Source organism: Pteropus medius, unplaced genomic scaffold, assembly GCF_902729225.1.
Source record: "Pteropus medius unplaced genomic scaffold, Ma_sr-lr_union100, whole genome shotgun sequence".
NCBI lineage: Eukaryota > Metazoa > Chordata > Mammalia > Chiroptera > Pteropodidae > Pteropus > Pteropus medius.
This window is the reverse complement of record NW_024340697.1, coordinates 2,193,309-2,219,659: the sequence shown is the minus strand read 5'-3', so window position 1 is coordinate 2,219,659 and position 26,351 is coordinate 2,193,309. Positions and strand designations below refer to the sequence as shown.

The 26,351-nt window shown below is 43.4% G+C and overlaps 1 protein-coding gene across 20 annotated transcripts in view; it reads left to right on the top strand.

The window, feature by feature from the left end:
* TLR8 (toll like receptor 8) overlaps window positions 1-26,351 on the top strand; it is a 101,325-nt gene that overhangs the window by 57,463 nt on the left and 17,511 nt on the right. For 9 of the 20 annotated variants that reach the window (XM_039873918.1, XM_039873898.1, XM_039873906.1 and 6 more), the window contains one exon: window positions 142-6,594. The exons of 3 other annotated variants lie outside the window; for them this stretch is intronic. In XM_039873918.1, coding sequence (XP_039729852.1) covers window positions 148-3,264 — 3,117 coding nt within the window. In that variant the 5' untranslated portion in view covers window positions 142-147 and the 3' untranslated portion in view covers window positions 3,265-6,594. Of the gene's footprint in view, window positions 1-141; window positions 6,596-26,351 lie in introns of those variants that run through there. 8 more of the 20 variants (XM_039873881.1, XM_039873941.1, XM_039873940.1 and 5 more) reach the window with 3 other exon arrangements.

Below are 26,351 nucleotides of genomic sequence, written 5' to 3'. Positions count from 1 at the left end.
TAATGCAATTTGTTTACTTGTTAAGAAAACCCACACTTCAAAACTCATATAAAGTACGGTGAAGCGCTGTAGATTTCATCATGAAATACCTGGCAAATGTCGCTACTTTAACACTGCGCCTCCACTTTTGATTTTCCTTAGGTAAACATGACCCTTCAGTCTTTACTTCTGACCTGCCTTTTCCTGCTAATCTCTCATTCCTGTGAGTTCTTCACTGAAGCAGAGTATCCTGGAAGCTATCCTTGTGATCTGAAAACACTAAATTTCTCCATTATTGTAGAGTGCAACGATCGTCAGCTGAAAGAAGTTCCCCAAATAACAGTCAAAAATGTGACAGAACTAGACCTTTCTGGAAATTCAATTATGCACGTAACAAATAAATCATTTCAAGGACTGCAAAATCTTACTAAAATCAATCTAAACCACAATGTCATGTTCTATCCCTACAAGAAAAATCATTCTATAAATAAAAAAGGCATGAATATTACAGCTGGGGCATTCCTCAGCCTACAGAACCTAATGGAATTACTGCTTGAAGACAACCAGTTAGACAAAATACCTGCCGATCTGCCCGGGTCTTTGAAAAAACTTAGTCTAATTCAAAACAACATAATTCTTGTAAGTAAAAATGACACTTCAGGACTTCAGAATTTGGAAACTCTCAATTTGGGCTGGAACTGCTTTTTTGGCAATGCTTGTAATACAACTTTTCGTGTAGGATGCGGAGCATTTGAAGAGATTACAAATTTGAAGGTGCTTTCACTATCTTTCAATAACCTTTTACAAGTGCCACACAACCTGCCGAAATCTCTAACAGAACTTTACCTCAGCAACACCAACATCACAATCATCAATGAAGACGACTTCAAGAATTTGGAAAATTTAACGGTACTAGATTTAAGCGGGAACTGTCCAAGGTGTTTCAACGCACCATTTCCCTGTACGCCTTGCGCAGAAGATGCTTCAATTCAGATAGCTGATTGTGCTTTCCAACACCTGACCAACCTTCGATACCTCAACCTCTCTAGCACCTCCCTCCACAATATTCATGCATCCTGGTTTAACAATATGCTTTATCTGAAGGAGCTACATCTTGAATTCAACTATTTAGCACAAGAAATAGCTTCTGGGGGATTTTTAACAAAACTGCCGTCCTTAGAAATACTTGACTTATCTTATAACTATGTACAGAAAACATATCCACCATATATTAATATTTCCTCAAACTTCTCTCATCTTACACGTCTCCGGGAATTGCACTTAAAAGGTTATGTGTTCCAGAAACTTAGACAAGATGATTTCCAGCCCCTGATGAACCTCTCAAATTTACAGACTATCAACTTAGGCATTAACTTTATTCGCAAAATCGATTTTACCTTTTTCAAACATTGTTCTAACCTGTCGGTCATTTACTTGTCAGAAAACAGAATATCGCCCTTGGTAAATGATAACAGGCAAAGTTACGGAAATAGTTCCACTATCCAAAGTCATATCCTTAAGCCACGCTCAGCAGACACTGAGTTTGACCCACATTCAAATTTTTATCATAGCACCGAGCCTTTAATAAAGCCACAATGTACACAGTATGGCAAAGCCCTAGATTTAAGCTTGAACAATATTTTCTTTATTGGGCAAAAGCAATTTGAAGCTTTTCCTGGCATTGCCTGCTTAAATCTATCTTCAAATGCCATTAATCAAGTATTAAGTGGAACTGAATTTTCAGCTGTGCCTCAAGTCAAATATTTGGATTTATCAAGCAATAGACTAGACTTTGATAATGATAGTGCTTTCAATGAACTGCCTGAGTTAGAAGTTCTAGATCTCAGCCACAACGCACACTATTTCCAAATAGCAGGGGTAACGCACCGTCTAGGGTTTATTAAAAATTTAATGCACCTAAAAGTTTTAAACTTGAGCTACAACAGCATTTATACATTAACAGAGTACAATCTGAGTAGCAAGTCCCTAGAAGAATTAGTTTTTAGTGGAAATCGCCTTAACCTTATGTGGAATGCTCAGGATAACAGGTACAAGCACATTTTTCTATGTCTCACGAGTCTGAGACGGCTTGACTTATCTTTTAACAATCTTAAGCGTATCCCAGATAAAGTATTCCTTAACTTGCCCTCAAATCTCACTGAACTATATATAAATGATAATGAGTTATGTTTCTTTAACTGGACATTACTCTACAAGTTTCCTTTGCTCCAGTTGCTTGACTTAAGTAGGAACAGTCTATATTTTTTAACCTATAGCCTATCTACATTCACATCTTCTCTTCAGACGCTGCTACTGAGTCACAACAGGATTTTCCACCTGCCTTCCAACTTTCTTTCTGAAGCCAGCAGTCTGGTACATCTCGATTTAAGTTTCAACCTGCTAAAGATGATCAACAGATCCACATTTCAAACTAAGAACAGAACCAAGTTAGCCCTTTTGAAACTAGATGGAAACCCTTTAGACTGTACCTGTGACATGGGAGGTTTTCGAGAATGGATGCATAAAAATCTACAGGTTACAATTCCTCGACTGACAGATGTCACTTGTGCCAGCCCTGGGGATCAAAGAGGGAAGAGTATTATGACTCTAGAGCTAACCACCTGTGTTCCAGACACCATCGCAGCCATATTGTGTTTCTTTACATCCTTCATCACCATCATGGTTATGTTGGCTGCCCTGGCTCACCACTGGTTTTACTGGGATGTTTGGTTTATATATCAAGTGTGTTTAGCGAAAGTAAAAGGCTACAGGTCTCTTTCCACATCCCAAACTTTCTATGATGCTTACGTTTCTTATGACACCAAAGATGCCTCTGTTACGGACTGGGTGCTAAATGAGCTGCGCTTCCACCTAGAAGAGAGTGAAGGGAAAAACGTGCTCCTCTGTTTAGAGGAGAGGGATTGGGACCCGGGATTAGCCATCATCGATAACCTCATGCAGAGCATCAACCAAAGCAAAAAAACGATATTTGTCTTAACCAAAAAATATGCAAGAAGCTGGAGCTTTAAAACAGCATTCTACTTGGCCTTGCAGAGACTAATGGAAGAGAATATGGATGTGATTGTATTTATTCTGCTGGAGCCAGTGTTACAGCATTCTCAGTATTTGAGGCTGCGGCAGAGACTCTGTAAAAGCTCCATCCTCCAGTGGCCTGACAATCCCAAGGCAGAAGGCTTGTTTTGGCAAAATCTGAAAAATGTAGTTTTAACCGAAAATGATTCACGGTATAATAATTTGTATGTCGATTCCATTAGACAATACTAACTGACGTTAAGTCATGGTTCACTAACATAATACAAATGCAAAGAACTGACCCTTCTGCCTTAGTGATCTATTGCTGTGTAACAAATCACCCCAAAACTTAGTGGCTTAAAGCAACACAATCGTTATAGTCTCTGTGGGTCAGGAGTCCAGGTATGGCTTAGCTGGGTTCTCTGCTCAGGGTCTCTCAAAAGCTGCAATCTAGGTGTCAGCCAAGGCCACGGGGATCTCCTGAGGTTAAGATCCACTTCTAAGCTCACGCTCATGTGGTTGTTTTCAGGATTTAGTTCCTTCTGGACTGTTGGCCCAAGTCTGCTCTCAGTTTCTGGCCATGTGGCCCTCTCCCACATGGAAGCTTGCTTCATCAAAGCCAGAGAAGAGAGAGAGAGAGAGAGAAAGAGAGAGAGAAGGGAGTGCTGGCAAGACAGAAGGCACCATCTCTTGTAATCTAATCAGGGAAGTGATATCCCATAATTTTGGTTATATTCTATTTGTTAGAAATAAATCACGGATCCCACCAGCTCAGTGGGAGTGATCACCTCAATCCAGGGAAGCTAGTCTATGACCAAGAAGGGTGGTTGCGATGGCTGTGGTCAGCCTGACATCTTGATCAGAGACTGAGAATCTCAGGAGGTGGCCTACTACATCTTCTTTTTGATATCTAAGAACTTTTGAAACTATAGCTAATAGTTCTGATGTTAATCTGCTGTTTATATTTATCATCTATCCATGGCTACATGATTATATTATGTTGTGGTTGCGTTAATCTTTCTTTTAGGATTTTATAAATATGGACTATGATATTTGACTTCTAAGGTTTGGATGCCATTTAAAGGCTGAAATAGATAGCTCTTTAAGTGTTTTTAAAGCCATCTTTTAAGGGATGCAGCTAAATTAGAAGGACTTGGAACATTTATCAATTGCCATTGCTGCAAATCTTGAATAATTAAAAATGCTTCATTTCGCATGATGAGCATATGATAAACATAGTGTAGGGAAATAAATCTATAATATTTAAAAATTGCCATCTACACTGGGTTTTTGAAAATACTTTTAAAAAATCTTCGGTGGACATCAAAGGGGAAATCGTTTTCATGAAGTTTGTACATTCAGCTAATAATTCACAGAGAAATTAATTCTCTCTTTACTTCGCACTCAGAAGACAAAGTCAAAATACCTACCTGTTGGCACTCTTTATGCTTTTCTCCCAAATGAAACAACTTTGACACTCTCCACCACCTCTGCTGTCCCTTTCATTCCTCTGCATCAGTGCATAGCATCCGCTCTCCAGTCCAGTTACGAATCCTGAAGAGGTACCTGAAGAAATGTACCTGAGAATAACTGGAAATTATCCAAGAATAATAGTCCCTTCAGAATGAAAAGAAGAAAAATCTCCAATACACCATCCTTCCTTAAATACAGTTTCATTAATCTTGCAGGATGAGTTATCTTGAAATATATGTTTCTTAGGAACTGAACAAATGGTGTGTGATAGTGTTATTTAATATGGAAAATGTGGAAATCAGCACAGGTTTGCCAAGGATAATTTTAGCGTTGTCACATTGAACCCTGTTTTGTTTATATGTTCATGATGTTTATAGGGAAATATTTGTCCTGGTGTTTGTTGAGGCATGAGGACACATATCCGAGAGCAGGATCATTCCAGGAAGAGACACCCTAAAAAGAATGGTTGGGGGGCAGATCCAGCTTATTTCTGTTGATGCCATGTTAATTTATTGTCTGCTAGAAGCTCATTCCTATGTTCCCTGGTTGTTTTGGTAAGGTAAAAAATGTAGATTTTTTGGTAGCATTCGGAATTAGGGATCTCTGTTAAGCTCACACACTTTGGCGGTGTTCTGTCAACAGAATTAAAAGTTAATGAAAGTCACAGACATTTTTACCTTTTCCTTAGCAAATATCTTCATAAAGTGAAGATGGCGAAATGCGAAATCAGTGGTTAATAACATTTGTTTCTAGAATTCACTCATTTCCCATTTAAGATACTGGTATGGGAAAATCAGATTTATAATTTGTTAAAGAGAAAGTCAGCATCGTTCTATTTCCTGTTATTTTTAAATGAGTATATGCTAATGCCTGCATAAAACTTTTAAAAATTCAGGTTTTACGAAATGATCTAAAATGAAATTTAAATCTCTCTCCCAACACAACTTCACTTCCTAGAGAAAGTCAATATTAAAGATTCTTGTGTATTCTTTCATATTATGTGTAAAGGCTCAGCTGCTGTACCAAAGAGACCCGATAATACAGAAGTTTATTTCCCTATTTCATGTGCTATTCCCTGAGTTTTTGTGTCCTGCCCAAATTCATATGTTGAAACTTAACCCCCAAGGTGATGGTATTAGGGGGTGGGCCTTTGGGAAGTGATTAGGTCATGAGAGCAGAGCCCTCAAGAGTGGAATTAGTGCCCTTATAAAACTGGCCCAAGAATGCTCCCTTGCTCTTCTGCCATGTGATGTCACAGCAAAAAGACAGCTATCTAGGAAGCGAGCTGTCACCAGACGTCGAATCTGCCAGCACCATGATCTTGGACTTGCCAGCCTCCAGAATTGTTAGAAAGAAATGTTTGTTGTTTATAAGCTACCCAGTCTGTGGTATTTTGTGATGGCAGCCTGAACGGACTAAGACACCTGTACCAGCCCAAATGAGAGTAGTTCGGGTTGGCAGTGCAGCTCTGCTCTCCGTGGCCATTCAAGATCCCATGTTTTTTCCTCTTGTCGCTCTGCTGTCCTCTGGGGAACTGGCATCACCTGCATGGTCCAGGCTGGAAACCATTACAGTTGGGTTCCACCTGGAAGCAAAGGGAAAAAAACGAGGAAGAGTACTCAGACCAGTGTCTTGAGGCCTAGCCTCGGCAGTGGCACACGTCTTCTGCTAACCTTCCATTAATAAAGACCATTAATAAAGACTCACGTAATCACAAGGTGAGATGGGAAATATGCTCAGCAAAAAAGTCTATAACCATGAAAGAAGGGGCAAAGAGATTTGGTAGATAGCTCGCAATCTCTGCTATAACTTCTAGAAGTTTTCAGTTTGCACGTCTAAACCTTCAATTGCTCATTTACTATAAGGGAACAGACTTTATAATAGTGTTCGATGTTTTGCTCTTTTAATTTTCCTCAGCGTACATTTTTCTTTTTAATAGCCGTATATTACTGCCTTATATGAACATGACATGAGGTATTTTCCCAGTCCTTTATTGCCGAACATTTCAGTTGCTTGTAATCTTTTGGTATTACAAAAAAAAAAATTCTGTAATACTTATGTCTTCATATTCACATATACATATCTCCATAGAATAAGTTTAGTTAAGTGGTCTTCAGACTGATGCTGATCTGTGACTGGATGTTACTGGTTTGTGATGATAAATACAGAATTTGAGAATTTTCAATTCGACATGGCCATGATTTTCACCATCGGTGGTTCGTGACTGGTTGGAAATTTTAAAAAGTATGATCTTTTGCCACAGATGGTTTGAGAAGTACAGATCTAGAAGAGGAACTACTGAGTCTTAGGGCTCAAGCATTTTAAATGTTTATAGGTACTGCCCCATCATCCTGCAAAGTGGCTGCTCATAGGTACACCGTCACCGAGAGTCTTGACAGAAAGACATGAAGAGCTGCAGAGTCAAAGAATTGATGGTTCTCATTTCTCAAAATAAAACAGACTGTGCTCAGAGTCTATCTTGAGGTTTCTTCCCTTATTGAGGAATTAGTAGAAGTGATCAGTTTGGCATGGATTTGGCCTGCCAATCAAAACATGTTATAAGCATAAATGCGATGTAAAAGTCTAGAGCCCTCCTGGCAGTGTGGGGTCTGTTGGGAAGGAGGAGGAGGGTTAGGAAAGCATATTTGCATATGTATTGTTTTTATAATGCAAACTACACAATGCCAATTTTCACACAATGTTATGGAGTGATGGCGATCCATGGAATGCAGAGCGAAAAACTTCATAGAGAGGATTGATTGAGAATCACCGAGATAAGCTTTACTCAGTTTGATGTGATTGATCAACTGATTAACGACGGGAACAGGGAGCATTACGTAGTGGCAGGAGGGGAGAAGCCTCAGACAACAAAAATCTGACTTGTGGCCATGACAGATATTCACTTCATCGCTTCTTCATGGATTCACTTTTTACCTTACGATCTCTGGCCCAGAAAAACAATGGACGCAGGTTCTGTAAAGCGCAGGAAATTGACCTCCCTGTTGCTGTTAGAAATCTAACACCACAGGGAAATGCTGGAGTTTCTTTGCCCTGCGATCTACCTCGATATTAGAGCTACCTGCTGAATCAAGGACTTCCCTCTGTCCTCAGCAAAGGACACACAAGTTAGTAGAAAGAAGGGTCTTTTCATGGGAGAGGAATCTGTCAGGATGGAGTTTTATCAGCGACCCGAGGAGTCCAACCCAGACAGATTCTCCCAGACAGATCCTCCCAGACAGATACTCTTGGAACATTTTCCTGCCAAGTAGAGACTCTCTCAGAGGAATTCTTCACTCTTTGGATGTAAGTTGAGCCTATGGAGATATTCTACACCGTTCTAGCAACGAAAACTGAGTGAGCGCCGACTATGTGCACCAGTTGTCACTGCATTCAAGTGTATGCCTGGGGAGCCTTTGGACCAATGGTGACTGGTCTTCCCTTCCCTCTCCAAGACTGGGCCTCAAGACTGGCCCTAGGTGAGCATGTTTCCTTGAGGTGAAAGAGGGAAAGGAAGAGGGGGATGTGGGAGGGGGGAGCTGTGTCACAGCAGTGCGTGAAGGACTCTCTGGAAGGTCTACTAGGCCTCTGTGCTCCCGCTGGTCCTGCCACAGTACTTGAAACCATCCACACATTGCTCATTGCTGTGTGCTAGAGGAGCCCAGAGTTAAGTCATTAACACTTTAGCTAGAAATAGATCCTCGGACCCCTTCTAGTGATAAAGAATAGGTCTAACACCTTCAAACTTATTTTATCTTTTTTCAAATGTTCTCAAATCGATTGTAGGGATGGTCACACAACTCCGTGAACCTTTTGACAGCCTTACTTCTCTTTCGACCTTTTTTTGGTGGCTCATTTAGCATGGCCCCACCATGTCTGAAGTTCCTGGCATTTCCACCCTACACTCTTGAAGTCTTCTCTATCAGCTCACTTTGGTCCTCTGCTTTTCTCTTGCAGCTGGTCAAGATTTCCCAGATCCCTGTTTGGCACTGATCTCTGTCTGTTAGCCTCTGTTAAGACAATAACAACCGTGAGCCACAAGAACTGTGATGCCCAGGTCTCGTCATAGCTAAGGAACTGGGTGACTCTGGGAAATCACTCCACCTTTCTGAGCACGATTCTTCATTTGTAGAATGGACTAAATGATCTCCAAGGTCTTTTCAAATATTACAACTGTGTTAGTTTCCTAGGGCCACCGTAACAAAGCACCACAAACTGGGTGGTTTAAAACGATAGAAGTTTATTGTCTCCTAGTTCTGGAGGCTGGAAGTCTGAAATCAAGGTTTCAGCGGGTCCAAGATCCCTCTGAAACTAGTAAGGGAGTGTTTTCCCTTGGCTCTTGTAGCTTCTGGTGGCTTTTTGGCAATCCTTGGTGTTCCTTGGCTTATAGATGTGTCACTCCAATCACTGCCTCCACTTTCACGTAGTTGTCTTTCCTCTATGTCTTTGTTCCTCTAAGGACACCAGTCACGTTGGATTAAGGGTCCGCTCTACTCCAATGTGGCTTCATCTTAACTCATAACATCTGCAACAGCCCTGTTTCTAAATGAGGCCACATTCTGAGGTCCTGGGGGTTAGGACTTCAACATAAAATTTGGGGAGACACAGTTCAACCCGTAACAACCACCATGGCTTTTCTTCTTTAGAAATCACTCAGAATGCCATGAAAGTTGAAAATGCCCTTGTGAATGGGAAAGCCATTTATTATTGTTGGATGAATAAAGGCAATTTCCCTCTTAGCCATTAATAAAACTATTATAGTGATATGGCCAGTTTTCCACTGTCATTACCCTTGAACTTAAAGCCATAGAGTATCCATTATTTCCGGCAAGTACAAAAGAAGGTCACACGTTGTGGTCTCTTCCCTTCTGCCTTTGAGTGTTGTCAGGGAATGGGGGAATTGATAAAGCTCCACGTCTTACTCAGCAATCATGTTGTCTTGGAGGAACAAGGCAATGCTTAGCTGTGTTTTGAACCTGAAAGGGACATCTCAGGACTTCCTGTGTCAGTGACCCAAAATGGAAAAGGGTCTTTATAAATGTCCCTCCAGCGTGCAAAATGAAGGGATTAGCTTTAAAATTCATTCTGATATTAACAGAAAAACAATACCCCATTTATGATAGCATATTTCCATTGGGAAACTGTTTATTATCTGAGCCATATTTTTTTTCTGGTGAAAAATGTATGTGTAGGAGTAGAGAGAAAAGACCCATCTGTCTTATCTTCCCAGTCTTCCTCCGCTTTGACAATATACTTGGACATTTTAAGAATAATTCCATAGTTATTTCAGTAACGATGACACCAGAAGCTCAGAGATGGTAGAGAGTAATTTTTGCAAGAAAAGCCAGAATCCAGAGGCTAATTATTGACTTTCACTTTCCTCCCAACCGTGCAGTAAGCACTCTTGATCCGACTTCCTAAATTTCTCTCCCATCCATCTCCACCATCAACACCCTCGTCCAAGCTACCAGCATCTCTCACTGGCTTCCTGGTATCCACTTTGGTCCCTCCAATTCAGTTCCAGCGGCCAGAGTGATTCTTATAAAAGAGATGATTTCTGAATTAAGGTTATCAACTTAACTCCTGAACCAGGCGCACAAGGCCCTCTGTGACCTCGTTTGCCTGTCCTCCAGCCTCAGCTCTAAGCACCCCCACGAATAGCCTTCAGTTTATGCTGAGAACACACCAACTCTCACCTCTGTACCTGTACATACTTGGTACTGTCCTGGGGCACCTCTTCCTCCAGACTTCACTTAGCTAATTCTTGCTCATCCTACAGTGAGAGGTTAAATGTCACTTAGAGAGGCTTTCTTCTAATCTCTAAATTTCACTTAGGTGTCCCCTTATAATCTTAGCATCTATCACAGGTTTGGTTGGGTAGATGATAGAGAAATGGATAGAGTGATATTAACATATAGCTTTTCTATTCAACTGTAGACTCCAGAAATGAGGGAAGGTGCTTTTCGTCCATCACTCCATTCCCAATATTCATTACCATGCCTGATACACAATAAAGGTTCTCAATAAATAATTTTCAGGTGAATGAATGAAGGTTCAAATAGACCTCTCTGGCTGCACACGAGGACAGATGTGCTATGAGCAGGAGGGTACACTGTCACACCTCACACCGCAGCACGTATGCTTCTGTAACCTTTCCTCCGTGCGTGAAAAGGGTGCTTACGGAACACAGACTTTCTGTTCTCAAGCATCTGATTGTTTTGAAATTCCTGTTCAGTGAAAACCCATTGTTGGGGGAGCATCAAAAAATATCCCAGGTTCCATATACACTTTATGAGTTTTATTTATGGTCAAAACACTAAACATTTTGCCCAACGTTGTTCATTTTTCTGGATCATTTTCTTATCGGCACATTCGAAAAACAAATATCTCTTTTTTTCCCACCCCTAGTAGCAAGCATGCTGGTTGGTCTTGGGTACCACACAGCACCAACAACCGTGGGGCTCAGAACCCGGGCAGGAATGATTTTCATTCTCTGAATGGTGGGCTGTGGTTCAGAGCAAGCGCAGTGTAGACAAAAAAGAAGGCAAGGGGAGATGACACGAAATAGAAGAAGTGAGTTGAGTACAACTATGTGGAGATCATGCGATGTTCCATAAACAAATATATAATAACCGTGAGTGTGAATTCAGGTTCACAGAAGAAGGTTCCTGGCTGGGTCGGCATGGGGCGGTTCAGAGCAGGGGTCCCGAAACCCCGGAGCCATGGACCAGTACCGGTCCGTGGCCTCTTAGAAACCGGGCCTCACAGTAGGAGGTGAGCAGAGGGCAAGCGAGCAAAGCTTCATCTGTATCTGCAGCCGCTCCCCAGTGCCGGCCTCACCATCTCAGCTCCACCTCAGATCATCAGACGTTAGATTCTCATAGGAGCACTGGTCCCTGGGGCCCCAAAGGTTGAGGACCGCTGGTTTAAACGTTCTACGGCACCATTCAAAACAAAATTTCCCCAAGTTAATTCCACACCATATTAGTGAGTACTCCATTAAAAATGCTGCTGAGATCAAATAGGTTCGGGAACGGATCGGTTATCATAGTGTTTCTTATCTGCATTGTGATGTACAACAGGAAGCTGTATCACACCGTGTCCAAACTTATTTGGCCACAGATTTCTCGTTGAGCGAGGCATCTCCTGGAACAAATGTTCTGTCTCTCTCTTCCGAAATGCTGATTCGAAGGCTTGGTAGAGATTCATCCAACCTGGTGAGACCCTGGAAATGTTTTCAGGTATATAGTGGCAGTCACTATTCTGATATAGATTGTTCTGTTTTAAAAGCAGAAAAAATAATCCAGGCCGCCGCGTACCTTGAGGCCTTTATGACCAGCTGATTAGCTCCTTGAATGGGTCCTACTAAGTCTCCAGAGGGGACACTATTGCTTCTAAAGAGAGAAGCGACGACAACGCAGATTATAATTCAGAAGCAATAAATAATGAAACTGTAAAAATGATAGATTCTTCTTTGGTGTAGGGTGAAGGGGGTAATATTCATTTCTAAAACATCATTAGCCATATAAAGGATACTTTTAGTACTTGACATAAACTGAAAACAGACATGGTGCTTCCACCGCTGGGCTAACCTTTGCTGTGGCATGTGCACTCTCTTGTGACCTATTTAGGACTGATCTTGAAAGTCTGATCTTGAAAGAATTTCTACCTTTGAATCAGCAAACCAGATCCAGCAAAGGTTGGATACTCTGGAGATATTTTTTACATTGAAAACCAATATGGAATGTGTACATGGAGGGATAATGTATGTATATAGATACATGTGAAGTATCTATATAGATATAAAGATGGTCATTATTGACTGATTAGTAGATGTTAAGAAATTAAGTGAGTAAAATTTAAAATAAGGAAATTCCGAGGAAAATGAGAACATGATGTAGCAATTTGTCTATTTCCGTTTAAATATTTTGATCGTCCATTTTATAATTGCACCCAAAAGTATCACCTCATCATAAAAACACAAAAGGACAGAACCCTGAAGATGCCTTCGGAGGTATTTCTTCTCCTGGTTCAGCACATAGACTAACAGTGTCAGATGGCGGGAAAGAGAAAAAAGACGTGGGAAGGAGGTAGGCGATTGTGCGGGTGACACAAAGACAAGGCTGGTGGGGAGCAGGAAAAGCCACCGTTTGGGGGCAGTCGAAGGAAGTGACAGAAGCATTTACGGTGAGGAAGCAGTTTCTGAAAGCTTAGGGAGCTTGCTCCAGCTGACATAGCTTCGTTTCAGAGTGTGAATTTGTATTTGTATCATATTTGTATCAAACCTAAACTCGTATTTGTATCAAACCTAAACTTTCCCCACTTCCTTCTCTGTTGCTGTAAAGGTCAAATCAGCTAATAGGGTGTAAATCACAATACAAATGTAAGGGATGGGTAGTATAAATGCCCTCCCATCATCCCTTAATGATACAAAGCCTATGTGTCCTTCCAGGCCTCTTTCTATCCCACATCATCTTGTCTTTAAAGTGGTGATTCTCAGACTTCGGCATGCATCACCTGGACGGCCTGTTAAAACACAGTCTGGGACAATCCTGAGAAATTGTATCTTTAATAAGTTCCCAGGTGATGCTGCTGCTGCTGCTGGTTGGAACCATATTTTGAGAACCACTGGTCTCTGAGCATCACCCAAGGACCACACTCAAAATCAACGATCTCCACTTCCATATTTGCCAGCACTCAGCTACAGGTTCTTGGCACGTCTTTGTTCTGTCTTGATCGTAGTTAGTAGCTTTATCTCCCTCCTCCATACGACTGTAAACTTCTTGATGGCAGGGGCCACATTTTACCCACGCCTGTATCCCCCAGAGTGCCAAGCACAAGGCATCTTAGCAATCATTTAAGAAACGTTTGTGGAATAAAATACTGAAGAGTGATCTGATAAATATGCTTATTACATAAATGATGCTCACATGAACATTTCCAGAGATTTCTACGCTTTGTTTACTGATGGCAATATCTTAAAACCAAGTGAATGTATTTCTAATGACAACCATTTGAGCAATGTTGAGGGGATATCATTTGGACAAACACCTGCTGAACGGCTCTTAAACTGCAATTTAATCTGAACACACGATCCTAATTTTCTGATCACGCAACATGAAACATTACAAAAGGAAAGCTCCTTTAAGATTCACACGAACTCGTCCAAAGATAATGGAAACTACTAGATGAGTACATCTCCCTCTTATTATCCCATCTGATACATTTAAGGGGAAAATCCTTTCTGCCTCCAGTATCCTTGGGGAAATACGGAGCAACAGCAAGAGATGGGTCCAGGAGGGGTAACCACCACCGGGGGGCTCACGACTTTCTCACGGGTCAACACCAATCACTACCGGGAGGTGGCAGCAACAGTCCACCTAAAGCTTTGGTTTGCACTTCACCGGGAGCCGGGGGCGGGGGTGTTGGATCCTCTTTGTTTGCTCCGAAACCTCGCTTCTCACCTGCCTGTGGACTCAAATCCTCCTCCAACCAATTCTACAACAGCCTCAGAGCAAACGTATCGAAACTAAGAGAGCTGATGAAAAGCTGGATCTAGTGCAAATCAGAGAGTGGGCTCTGTCTCATAAAAAGAACGGTTTTGTGCGGGAGCCTAGCCCTACACACTGTGTCCAGCAATCTCTAGGTTTAATCAATTTAGACATGAACCGGTAAACTCAAGCGGAAGTTTTTTATTGGCTCTTGCTGATGTCACACGAGGCTGGGAAAACAGGTTTGCTGCGTGTGGGGCTTCTTTATTCCCTGCAACGTCTTCTACGCCCTGAGGCCTTTCACCTCTTGCGAGGGGCGGGAGGAAGGAGCAGGGCCTCCAGTTGTAAGTGGATACTAAGCTTTTCCCAAACGGACTCTTTTTAAACAACCTTCCCCCCGCCCCCGCGCAGCAAGAAAGAAATAGAAATGTGGAGTGGGCGTAAGGACAATAAACTCTGCAACAGTGATTCACACCTTGGCTGCAGCTTGAAATCACCTGGAAGTCTTAATATGCACAAGGGAGCCAGACCCCACCCCAGAGATGCTGATTCTCTCTGGTCCGGAGGCAGCCTGGGCAGCTCAAGTTTTGAAAGCTCCCCAGGTGATTCTTATGTGTAACAGAGACTACGAAGCATTGTTAGGTGTGCAGCCTTTGCTCGTGTGTTAATTAAGTCCTCACACCCACTAACTACAGGCGCACCTCGTTTTATTGCGCTTCACTTAAATTGTGCTTCACAGGTGTTGCCGAAGGCAAGGCCCTCCCCTAGCAAAGAGATGGCGGCTCGCTTTAAAGCGATACTTGCTTTGTTAAGGCGGTCTGGAACCGAACCGGTTATGTCTCTGAGGTATGTTTGTACCTTAGATTCCTTATGCCTTGAGCACATTTAAAATTAGACCCAAAACTCAGTATGAAAAAATTAGCACGGGGTCAGAGGAGTAGGAACCTGATTAAAATCAAGCGTAAAGCAAAGTTAGGATTTTTTTTTTCTTTCTCTCCAATTGCCACCATTAACTGGTCCCAAAGAATACCAGCCTGCTGTTTACTCTGTCCGTTTCTGAATGAAGCACTTGTATGTGCTGACCTTCAACTATTTCCAGGATGTCTAAAAGGAAGGCACGTGGGACCTTGACTTTTGAGCGACCTGGCAATTTGTTTGCATCAAATCCCTTAAACCTCTGCAGTTGACAATGGAGAACTGACTGTTTTCACATGCCACCTAACCTCTGGAGTGCAAGGCTTCAAACACGGTTTAGGTCAGGTCTGTGTAAAGGCTAATACACAACCCACCAAGGTAGCCGGTGAGCAGGATGAGCCCCGTGAAACCTCATTTTCTCAGCGCAAATATGGCCATCTACCAGCTGGGGGAGTTGGTTACGTCTTGAACACGCTGTAAGTCCCATAATTCTCTCGGACAGTTAGACAACTTACTGTCAGGCTTGGAGTTGGAGGGGTGTAGCGTGGTCGCGAGGGTGGGGTGGAAGGACCGAAGCCGTGGGGTATATGACAAGCTGGCCTCGCCACTCTCACCAGCAGTGTGATCTTAAGCAGATTTATCACTGTCTCTGAGCCTCAGTTTGCTCATCTCCATTATAAGGGAATAATAACCATTTCAGGTGATTTTTCTTAAACAGGATGAAATTGCGATATGCTGGTAAATGTTTAACAACTGTTTTTTTTTTTTTTTTTTACTTTTTTTCGGGGAGGGGGGAAGCACTCTGATTTATAGTGTTTGCCAATTTCCATGGTGTAAATACTCCCAGCAACAGCTGACTTCAATATACCAGTGTGACGTCATTGAATTCAGCACTGGCAAAAGACATGCACCACGTGTGATAGACCATCCTATAGCCCCTGCCGAGAATGTAGTAGATACAAAAGATTTCACCCGCGACATCCCTTCCCCCAACGGGAACATTTATGTTGACAGGGCGTATTTACCATTTTTAAAGCGTTTTACATACACTATCTCATTAAATTCTCGGGGCAACATTGTGAGATGGGAAGGGCGGGTATTATGTCTATGTTTTACAGAAATTTACAAATTGCTCAGGGCCACGTGTTAAGTAATCTATAAAACGGGTGTATATGGCAGAATAAAGATGTCTGCATCGTTGTCCCTGAAACCTGCAAATATGTAATTTACTTGACAAAAGGATTGGAATTAAGGTTGGTAGCCAGCCGACATTAAGATAGAGTCCTAATTATCCAGGTGGGGCCCATGTAATCACAAGGGTCCTTAGAAGTGGAAGAGGGACACAGAAGAGGAGAATCAGAGGGAAGGTAAATACAGGGAAGGGTCAAAGACGTGTGGCTTTGCTGGCTTTGAAGACAGACGAAAGGGTCCAAGCCAAGGAATGCTGGTGGCCTCTAGAAGCTGCTAAAGGCAAGAAGGCAGCATCTTCCCAAAGTCTCAAGAAAGGGACACAGCCCTCCAGTGCCTTGATTTGGGCCCCGTGAGAACTGTGTGGGAGTGAGTGGCGAGGCCAGCTTGTCATAAGATAAAACATTTATGTTGCTTAAGCTGATAAATTTGTGGTAACTGTTGCAGCAGGGTTAGGAAAGTTGATACAATGAGACCGACAATCAGGCCTCCTCATTCCTCAAGTCTCAGCTCAAATTCCACCACCTGGGGGAGCCTTTTTCTCGTCTTTCCCAGGCCTTTGCTTTTTCTCCCCTGAGTTGCCACAAAACCTGGCTTTTAGCATTTACCATATGGTTGTAATTCTTGGCCTTCCTGTCAGCCTTATCCCGAAGGGCAAGGTAGTATTCTGTCACTTTCGCATCACTCGCTGCCAGCACAGTTCCTTCCCTGAGACCAGAGAATAATAACGAGATTGAGAATGTGTAGAATAAACCAACGCACGAATACTTCGCTCTGACCTTAGCAATAGTCCTGCACCTCGTCACCAGAAATCGTGGCGCTGAGCTGTCAGTACTGCAGGACAATTAAAAGCATCTCTTAGTTGTGTTTGGAACTACACACCCCCTTTCCTGCAGTGCAGTCTGGGAGCTGCAGGAAAGATCGAGACTACCTGTCTCCTCACTGGCCCGCAGACCAGTGAGTATCTGTTAGCCCCTTTTGCAGAGAGGAAGGGGGGTTCTGGGTTGAGATGACGGGGAAACGGGCATGATGAATGGGTTCTAGGAGCCCCCAGACTCCTGCACAACCCCATGCCTCTGGAAAGCAAAGCTCGTAACTGGATTCGGGCCTTTAGGTCAGTCACTTATTTACTCGGTCCTCATTTAACAAATGTGAGGAATACCAGCTCTGTGCTCTGCTTACTTTCAAGGCTTATGGAAAAGAAAGAAAAGAGACATAGACGGGCTTTGAATACTGGCACATAGTTAATGCACTGAGAGCAGATGTGACCATGTGTGAAGAAGAGCCAGGGTTACGTAGGCAAGTTCACATTCACACGGGAAGTGAAAGTGAATCACGTCACTTTCTCTCATGTGACAGCTGTGGGGTACCGAACAAATCACTGAGCCGGTTTCCTTGTGTGTGACATAGGGATAATGAAAACTCCCACTGATTGATCACTTCCAACGTGTGTGACCTGTTGCAAGCGCTACACCGTTATCTTTATTTTACAGTTATACAGCTAGTCAGTGTCAGAACGGGGACAGGCTACATAATTCGTGAGCCCAGTGCCCTCCTTCAAAAATGACTAGAATTCCATCTGCTCACACTAGCATCGTGAGGTTCAGTTAAGCCTTACTCCTGCCCTGGAGGCCGCAGCTGTTTGGAAAAGGAGTTCCCTGGAATAAGAACGGTTCCCCCACTTTTAGCTTCGGGGTTGGCACCCTGCCGCCGCGGTACAGTTCCTGGGAAAGCATTCCACCAGCATTATTGACTCAGGGCTCACGTTGCTATGCAGTGGGAGACGCCGAGAGAAACCCAACCGACCTGGCACCATTGGCCAGAGAGACTCCGCCTGACTGGGAGAGAACAAACAAATGTCACAATGGGGACAAATAAATGTCAATGGGGGGGGGGACTTTCCAGAGGCATGGGGTTGTGAGGACTGCATTCTGCCTCCGGGTCAAAGAGCTTCACACAGTAGGCCACCATTTAATTCTGTAAAATGGCTCGGAGACAGGAACCTTCTAGAGTGATGAGAACAGTCTGTATCTTGATGGAGGGAGTGGTTGCACTGGTGGACATGGTTGTCAACACTCATGGGAGGTACCTTTAAATGCATGCATTTGATTTTATAGAAATTAAAGTGTCCATCAAGGTGATTGTAAAAAGAGTCCATAAAGGCAGAGGCCATGTTGTCGTGTGAGCGCACCGCCTGGCAGTTAGTGGACTCTCAGTAGCTCTCTGCCGAACGAGACCATGAGGGTACAGAGGGGTGAGAGTGCCGAAGCTCTGTGTGTCCCCAGGAGCCTCTCTGCTCTTGGTTCTGAATCCTGCCTTTGTGTGGCCACAAGAAGCCTGGGGCTGAAGCCAGCCTGTATCGTCGTGGCGCTGCGGGCAGGCGGGGGCGGGAGCGGGGGCGAAGCCTCCACTAACAGCGTGGATCTGCTGAGGCCCAGCCAGGCCTCAGGAGTTTGGGGAGCTCAAGGAAGTCTTCTTTTTGCTCACTCGTCTTGACACGGGCTACAGCTCCAAGCTCCAAGCCCTGCGGGCCTGTTTATCGTGTTGGTGGCTCCCATGTGTTCTTGGAGTTCTTGTCACCATATCTGCTGGGCTGAGCTCTCAGCCACCTCCCCTGACACTGCTTTGCTTCTGAACCTCTCCCTCCATCTTCCTTCTCCTCCTTCCACTCCCCTTCTCTTTCCCCCTTCCTCCTCCATGTCTCTCTCCTCTGCCGGGGGACCCAGCTGGGGCAGGGCGGGCAGGGGCCCCTAGGGGGAGAACTGAGAATGTGAGACCTGAGACTTAGGAAGGCCTCTGTGGGTGTGGCTGGGTGGCTCTGAATGGACAGACAGCTGACTAATCTGTAAAAGGGTCTAAGTTTCCCTCCCAAGGTAATATATAGGACATCCGGTTAAACTGGACTTTCATATAACAATTTTTAAGTATAAGTTCGTCTCAAGTGTTGCATGGGTTAACTTATCCTTGAAGGCTGTATGTTCTTCATCTGAAATTCCAATTTAAGCGGGCACTCTGCATTTTGATTGGCTAAATCTAGCAAGCCTACTGAGGTGTGATGGGAATGATGGGAGAGGGGACAGAAGACAACATTCCTTTAAGCCAGCACGGGGCACGCTCAGGAAGACAAGCGTGGCCAAGCCCACGCAGCTCTTCACCAGGGGCCCCAGAATCGATGCCAATAATGGCAGTAATGATGGTGCTTTGTAGGGCAGGTGTGCGCGAGGCTTCCGCGGAGGTGATTATCCAGCAATTCACATGGGAAACCAGCAGTCAGCGGAAGTGAGAATGGAGCAGGGGCCATGAACACGCTCCATTCCCCTCCCCCGCCCCCCACCACCTTCTCTGTGCAACTCCTTCTCATTTCCACTTCTTCTGAGTCCACCCACCAAGCCTTCATTCAGACAACAGGGGGTCACAAGGCATGAATGAGAGGTGAGGCTGGCTGGGGGCTGGGGTCTGCACTTTCCTTCCCCCACCCCAGCCTCACCTGTTTTTTAGAACTTCCCCACCCCACTGGATGGACCCTTCCCTGCCAGCTCCCCCACTGTGGGGCTCCAATGGCACTTAACTCTCTAGGTAGGAGAAGTCAGTGGAAAGTTACTTTCAAATAAACTGGTGGACGGATGATGAAACCCCAGGAAACCACAGCTCCTCCCCTGTCGTGTCTGGGCCAGAAGCTAGCCTGCTAGGCTGAGGACCCATCTCTGGCCTTACTACATGCCCAGAGACCACAGGGAAGTCACTTACCATGTGTGTCATTTCTTCATTTATACATGGAATGCCAGCTGTCCTATCACTGGGCTGTCAGGAGGCAAGAATGAGCTAGCAGATGCAAAATAATGGCAATGTTTTAAAATGAAGTGTGTGTACAAATGTACACTTTTATAGCAGTTCGACCTGCTCACAGGTGCTTCTACTTAAAGAAATCTAATACATGAATATTCAGACACACACACACAAAATTACACGATTCTAGAAGCAGCTTCCCTACATCACTGGAAATGTGATTCAATTCACCAAAATGTGATGTGCTTACATTTTACAGGGAGCCCTCCAAGGCACAGCTGCTCTAATTAAGGGTGGCTTTTAACTGGGCCTGTGGTGGGTTGGCCGACTGAACTCCGTGTGTTTCGGTCGTATTCTAGAAAGAAGGCCTGCCGTGGCCCTGTCTGCAGTCAGTTTGATTTAGGATTATAAAAACCATCCGTAGTCTTGACAATAACTGTCGTCTTCTGCCCCTTTAAGAGCACAAGTTCTTTCGATTGTAGATCAGCAGGAAGTGCCACTAGTCTGTTTTGGCTGTATGTTTCACTTCCTTTCGAGGGTGTTTTCTTACTAAAAAACCCCCAAGTCCTATTTCTATTTCTTTCAAAGGTATACTCAACTTCCTTTGTGTTGGCTTTATAAAGTTTCTTGGGCAGGAAAATATATGTAAGATTACACACACACACACACACACACACATAATTGTATATATATATATATTTTAATAGACTTTAGTTTTTAGAGCAGTTTTAGGTTCACAGCAGAACTGAGTGGATGGTAGAGTTCCCATATACCCCTTTACCCCCATACGCAAAGCCTTCCCCATGATCAAAACAAATAATGTTTTAACTATATCAAAGATGAAAGTAAAACAAAATATTTAAAAATTTTTAAAATATTAAAGTAATACATGCTTCTGATAAAATATAAACAGTAGCATATTGTCCTCCCCTCTTCCCTAGAGGTAACCTCTATTAATAGTTCTTAAAATTCCCTCCTGGAAATCGTCTCTCGGCACCTCACTTGTTTATTGCACAGAGGGCATCAGACAATGTTTACGAGGTTCTCCTTTTTCCACTCAAGGGTACACTTTGGACTCCCTTCCATGGCATCATGAATAAGTTTTCCTCAATCTTCTTCTAACGCTGCATGATTTTTCTATTGTTCGAGTATTCTATCATGTTCTTAGCTAATCTCCTAATTTCATATATACTTAGGTCGAATCTAGTTTTCCCTCTTTCCTACCATGCTATAGGTAAAAAGATGTATGTGTATGTAGATGTAGATTCATATCTTTGTCTAAGTGTCCAAGGGGTTCAGAACAGGCCTCCCAAATATGTGCCACTTTGGCATGTGAAATACATTGAGTTGAAAGTAATCGAGACCCTGTAGGCTCATGAGAAACTTTTACTTCTCCTTTAAAGAATTTAAGTTAGGGGCCTGGCCCATAATAAGAGTTATCACCAGAAATAACTTTTTATGACCCACCTATAGGGCACGGCAAACTTTTCTCATCACTGAATAAATGCTCTTCTTACCTACGTCCTGCGGTGACCGTCCTCCCCACTGAAGCCCCTGAATGCCTCACCTCATCCTCGCTCACAATGTCTTATATACTTAAACCCCGCTTTCTGCCTCTGAACCTCTCACCTGTGGGGCTCCTGCGTGTATTTCCTCCTGTTAATGTGTCTCGTGTAGATTTAATTATTAGACCAGCCGAAAGAACCTTGAGGGGAGAGGAAAGTTTCTTCCTCCCTGCCCACGGCCGGGCCGGACATGGCTGTACAAAACAGTTCTAGCAGTGGAACCACTGGATCAAACTGGAAATGCTGTTTTAATCGTAAGAGTCACTGGTACCTCTGAAAATCTATACTAACGTAGACATCTGGCCAGGGCATGTGAGAGCAGCTTTCACTCTGCCTTTCCTGCCTTCTGCGCAACCTCAGACATTACTCAACCTTCTCTGTCAGTCTGAAAGGGGCAGAGAGGACCTCCTTGTGATTTGCACTTGAAAGCCTACTGTGGGAGTGGGGAGGGGGTATCTTCCTGCTGAATCCTGGCTCAGTAAGCAGGGCTTAGAGGGCAGACTTTGGAACCAGATAGAGCCGGATGCAATCCCAGGCCCTCCACTTGTCAACTTGTGATCTCTGGAGCCTCAATTTTTCCATCTGTAAAATGAGCATCCTAAGATGAAGTTCATGGGGTTATTGAGAGGCTCCAACAAGGTAATACGAAGTGGCAAGCGCTACAAATGTTATTATGTTTCCCAGCAGAGCAAAAGTAAACTGTGTGTGTATGTATGTATATATCAGATACCGATTTCCACTGCTCTACTCAAAGTTTAACTAACAGTTAAACTTTCCCAGCAGAGCAAAAGTAAACTGTGTGTGTATGTATGTATAAATCAGATACTGATTTCCACTGCTCTACTCAAAGTTTAACTAACAGTTTCTGCAGTATCTGAGATTTTACCTTCTCCTTACTTGCCACTTTTACTTGAGGGTGGAAAATGCAAATAAAATGCTGAAAACTAAAACTAAAACTGTCACATTAAACGGTTGGTCTTACTAGCTGAGCAACCTTGGGCATTTTACATCTCCAAGCCCCAGTTGCCTCCTCTGTAAGATGAGGTACTCGCTATACCTACCCAAGCAGGCGGTTCGAAGAATTAAAAAGCACGCAGGGCAATGCCCAGCTTCGGCAAGCTCTCCAACAACTCCTTGTTATTCTTAGCCGATCCCCCTAACTGCTCAGCCCACATTCCCCAGCAGGACAGGTGGGGAGTAGAGTCCCCTTGACCAACAGCTGATTCTCAAACACCTACTCGGCAACAGGTTAATCAAAAGCATCAAAAGCCCTTTGAGACTATAAAGACTGCAATGTTTTTAGGGTAGTGGTAGAAAGACATCTTCCGACTTTCTAGTCTGCCCTTTGAGACAGAATTATACATCCTGTGAGGCTCAGCAAGCAGGTTGAGCGAACAGCCCCATTATTTCATTCTCTCTCATTTAATAAGAAAAGACCCTAATGGGTCTACTTTGTGAAAATATATTTACCATGTTTTATATTTTTAAATGTTCTCCTTTGGAAGAAGGATGCAGTCTGAATACTGTGGTGTTGCTCAGGTGACAGTTAAGTTATTTGTAACTGGGAATGGTACCGACATGGTTTCTGCATGTCTTTCAATGCCACGTGGAATCTCCTTTGGGTTTGTGCATGGTGGGAGGGTAATTCACCTCCACCGAGGTTACAATTAGTCCCAGCATTACTGGATGCTATGGTCTCAATGTCTGTATCACCCCCAAATTCATATGTTAGAACCCTACCCCTGTAATGCGATAGTATTAGAGGTGGCGCCATTGAGAGCAAGCAGTACATGAGGGCAGAGACTGCATAAACGTATAGGGGATTTTATAGGGGATGAGTGCCCCTATAAAAGAGACCCCACAGATCTCCCTTGCCCCTTCCACTGCGTGAGGACACAACGAGAACTCTGTGACCTGGGAGAGGGCCCTCACCCAACCGTGCTGGGACTGATGTCACAGTCTCCAGAAGTGAACTCAGAGCTCTTTGTGAAGACAGCTGAAATATCCACACCAGGGAACAGAGATACATTAAAGAGCATGTCTTTCAAAAGTAATAGCTTCGCAATGGACAAACCTGGCCAATAACAGCTTAATCAAGTGATCAAAGCTAATAACCCCAATAACGAAACAAACCAACTCCATGCGCCTCCTGATGTGAGACAACCAGAAGGTCACAGCATCCACTGTGTGGAATTCCTGCCAAAAACTCAAAGCCCAAATCTAACCACGAAGAAACGTCGGGCACACCTAAATCAAGGGAAATTCCACAAAATGACTGGCCTGCCATCTTAAAAAATAGTACTGTCTTTGAAGACCAAGAGAGGCTGAGGAAGTTCTGAATTAAAAGACACTAATGACACATGACAACTAAAGATCGTGCAATGCAATGCATGATCCCGGATTGGAACCTAGATGAGAAAAAAATCGTTATAAGGACATTGTTGGGCTAATAGGCAACATCTGAATAAGGTCTGCAGGTTAAATAACAGTAGTGTAGCAATGTGAAATTTCCTGGTACTGATGACTGTACTGTGGCTGTGTTGGAGAATGTTCTCATTCTTAGAACATGCACATCAAGCATTCGGGGAGTAAAAAGGTGTCATATTCACAACAAATTCTCAGGGTTTAGGAGACAAAAAAATAGAGAATGATAAAGTAAATGTGGCCAACTATTAATAACTGATGAACCCAGGTGAAGGGTATACAGGAGTTCTCCATAATATATTCGCAGCTTTACTGTAAGTCACCTCGTTATCATGAACAATCAGATGTGGTCCAAAGGGCCGACAGGAATAAGAGAGTCGCTCCAACACCAGAGACCAAGGCCACCACATTCTGTATTACACAAAACCAGATCCAGTATTCATGCTATGAAAGTAAGGCGTTTGTGTAACCATAGCCATACAGTACAAAATATAAAATTCTGGCATTAAAATACCTCCTCCTGGCCCAAAAGAAAATTATGTCACTGTTTGTATATAGATAAAATAATAGATTTAAGTCCAAATGTATGTTCGCTCTTTGTGCCAAGTACTAAAAGTAGTAAAAAACAAACAAATAAACAAACAAACAGGCAGGGAGGGGAGGGCAGAAATGTCAGGGAAGCCATTTTCATGAATGAGTAAATTTAGGACTTTGGAAGCTAAGCACGCGGGTTGAAATCTGAGAAATGGGTGTTTGGATGAAATAAGCTAACAAAACACACCACTGCCACATCACCAGCACTGTCATTGCCACAACTCAATCAGGTGTGCGACTGCTTGCTTTGTATAGGGGACAATTGCAGTATCCCCAAATCATCCTATATAGTTCTAATACGGCCCTTGGATGTCTGAGTTTCATAAATGACTGAATTTGGCTCCTTCTCATCCTAGATGTATAATCTCCCTTCTGAAGCATGGATGATCTGAACTCTAGCACCTAAAATCATGATGAAAGGACTATGGGTCCACAGAAGAAAGTAAGGAGTTTTAGTCTGTGGTCTTGGCTCTGCTAACCAGCTGAATACCCTTGGGCAGGTTCCTTACCCTCTCTGTGCCGAGTTTCATCCTCTGTGAAATACTGATACCAATACCTAGCCCCTTTATCTGCATAAGGGCGCCTTCGGGATCAAAGGACACAAAAGATGAGAGAACGCATTGACAAAGTTCACAAATACCAGTTAAATACGAGTTGTGTTACATAAGGACTTACTGAAGCCCAAAATGTAAGGTGACACCTATAAGCTGGTCTTTTTCTTTTTTTTTTAAAGCTGTTGTCCCATTTACTGGTTCCTCTGAGCTGGCACCTCACTCTTTTAGGTAATCTGCAGGTAGAGACTGGAATTTTGGCCATGCAGAGAACACGCAGGGGGGATGGTAAATTAAATTTCCAAAGCAGAGTTATTCAGTGGTTTATCAGGTTCATCAATGGCCATGCCATCTCTTCCATTCTCTCTCAGAAACGCTGACGGTGACTCACTCTAGAATGAGAGACCCCTCTCACAGAAGGACTAGGGTCCACGGACATCCCAGAGATCTTTGGAGAAAATCCAGAGTCCATGAACTTAGGAAAAAGTTACATTTCTTTTCATTACCTTCCAACTGCGCATTAGCGTTCCCTTCAAGTACTCGTGTAGGCCAGTCTCAGCACGGGCTGCTATAACAACATACCATCGACTGGGCAGTTTAAACCACAGACATTTATTTCTTACAGTTCTGGAGGCTAGAAAGTCCAAGGTCAAGGTACCAGCGGATCTGGTCCCTGGTGAGAAGCCCCTTCCTGGCTTATGGACAGCCACCTTCCTTTAGACAAACATTCAGTCCATAACAGCAAGGAACTTCTGTAAAATTAGCAGTTCCTGTGATTGTATCAACAATAGAAATCACAGATATTTTTATATCTGTTAACGTTTTACAGATGTCTACAGACTGATCACTATTTTGAATTTGTGCTGGGCATGAGACCTGCCACTAGATTGCATTATTTAATGCATAGCGAAGCACGTGTATTTACTACATCGCAATGCTTAAAACTCTTGCTAACTGCGTGGAAATAGAATCGCTTTTATTCGTGATCCTGGGTTTTTTATTTTATGCATCGACAGAATTCCAAGACAGGGTCTGTAGGCTTCGTCAAGTTGTCATGGCACAAAAAGAATTCAGAACCCTCACTCCACTCCCGACCCCCCCTTCCATCTCCTTATCACCAGACACTGGAGTATGAGGAGATGGGACTATGACTTGCTTTTCTATCTACTTCTCCTTCTCCGGGATTTTCTTTACTGAGGTAAAATTCACATAACATAAAATGAACCATTTTAAAGCGAACAACTCAGTGGCATTTAGTACATTCACAATGTTGTGTAACCACCACCTCCATCTAGTTCCCAAACATTGTCACTCCCCGAAAATGCAATCCCATAGCTATTAAGGAGCCACACCTC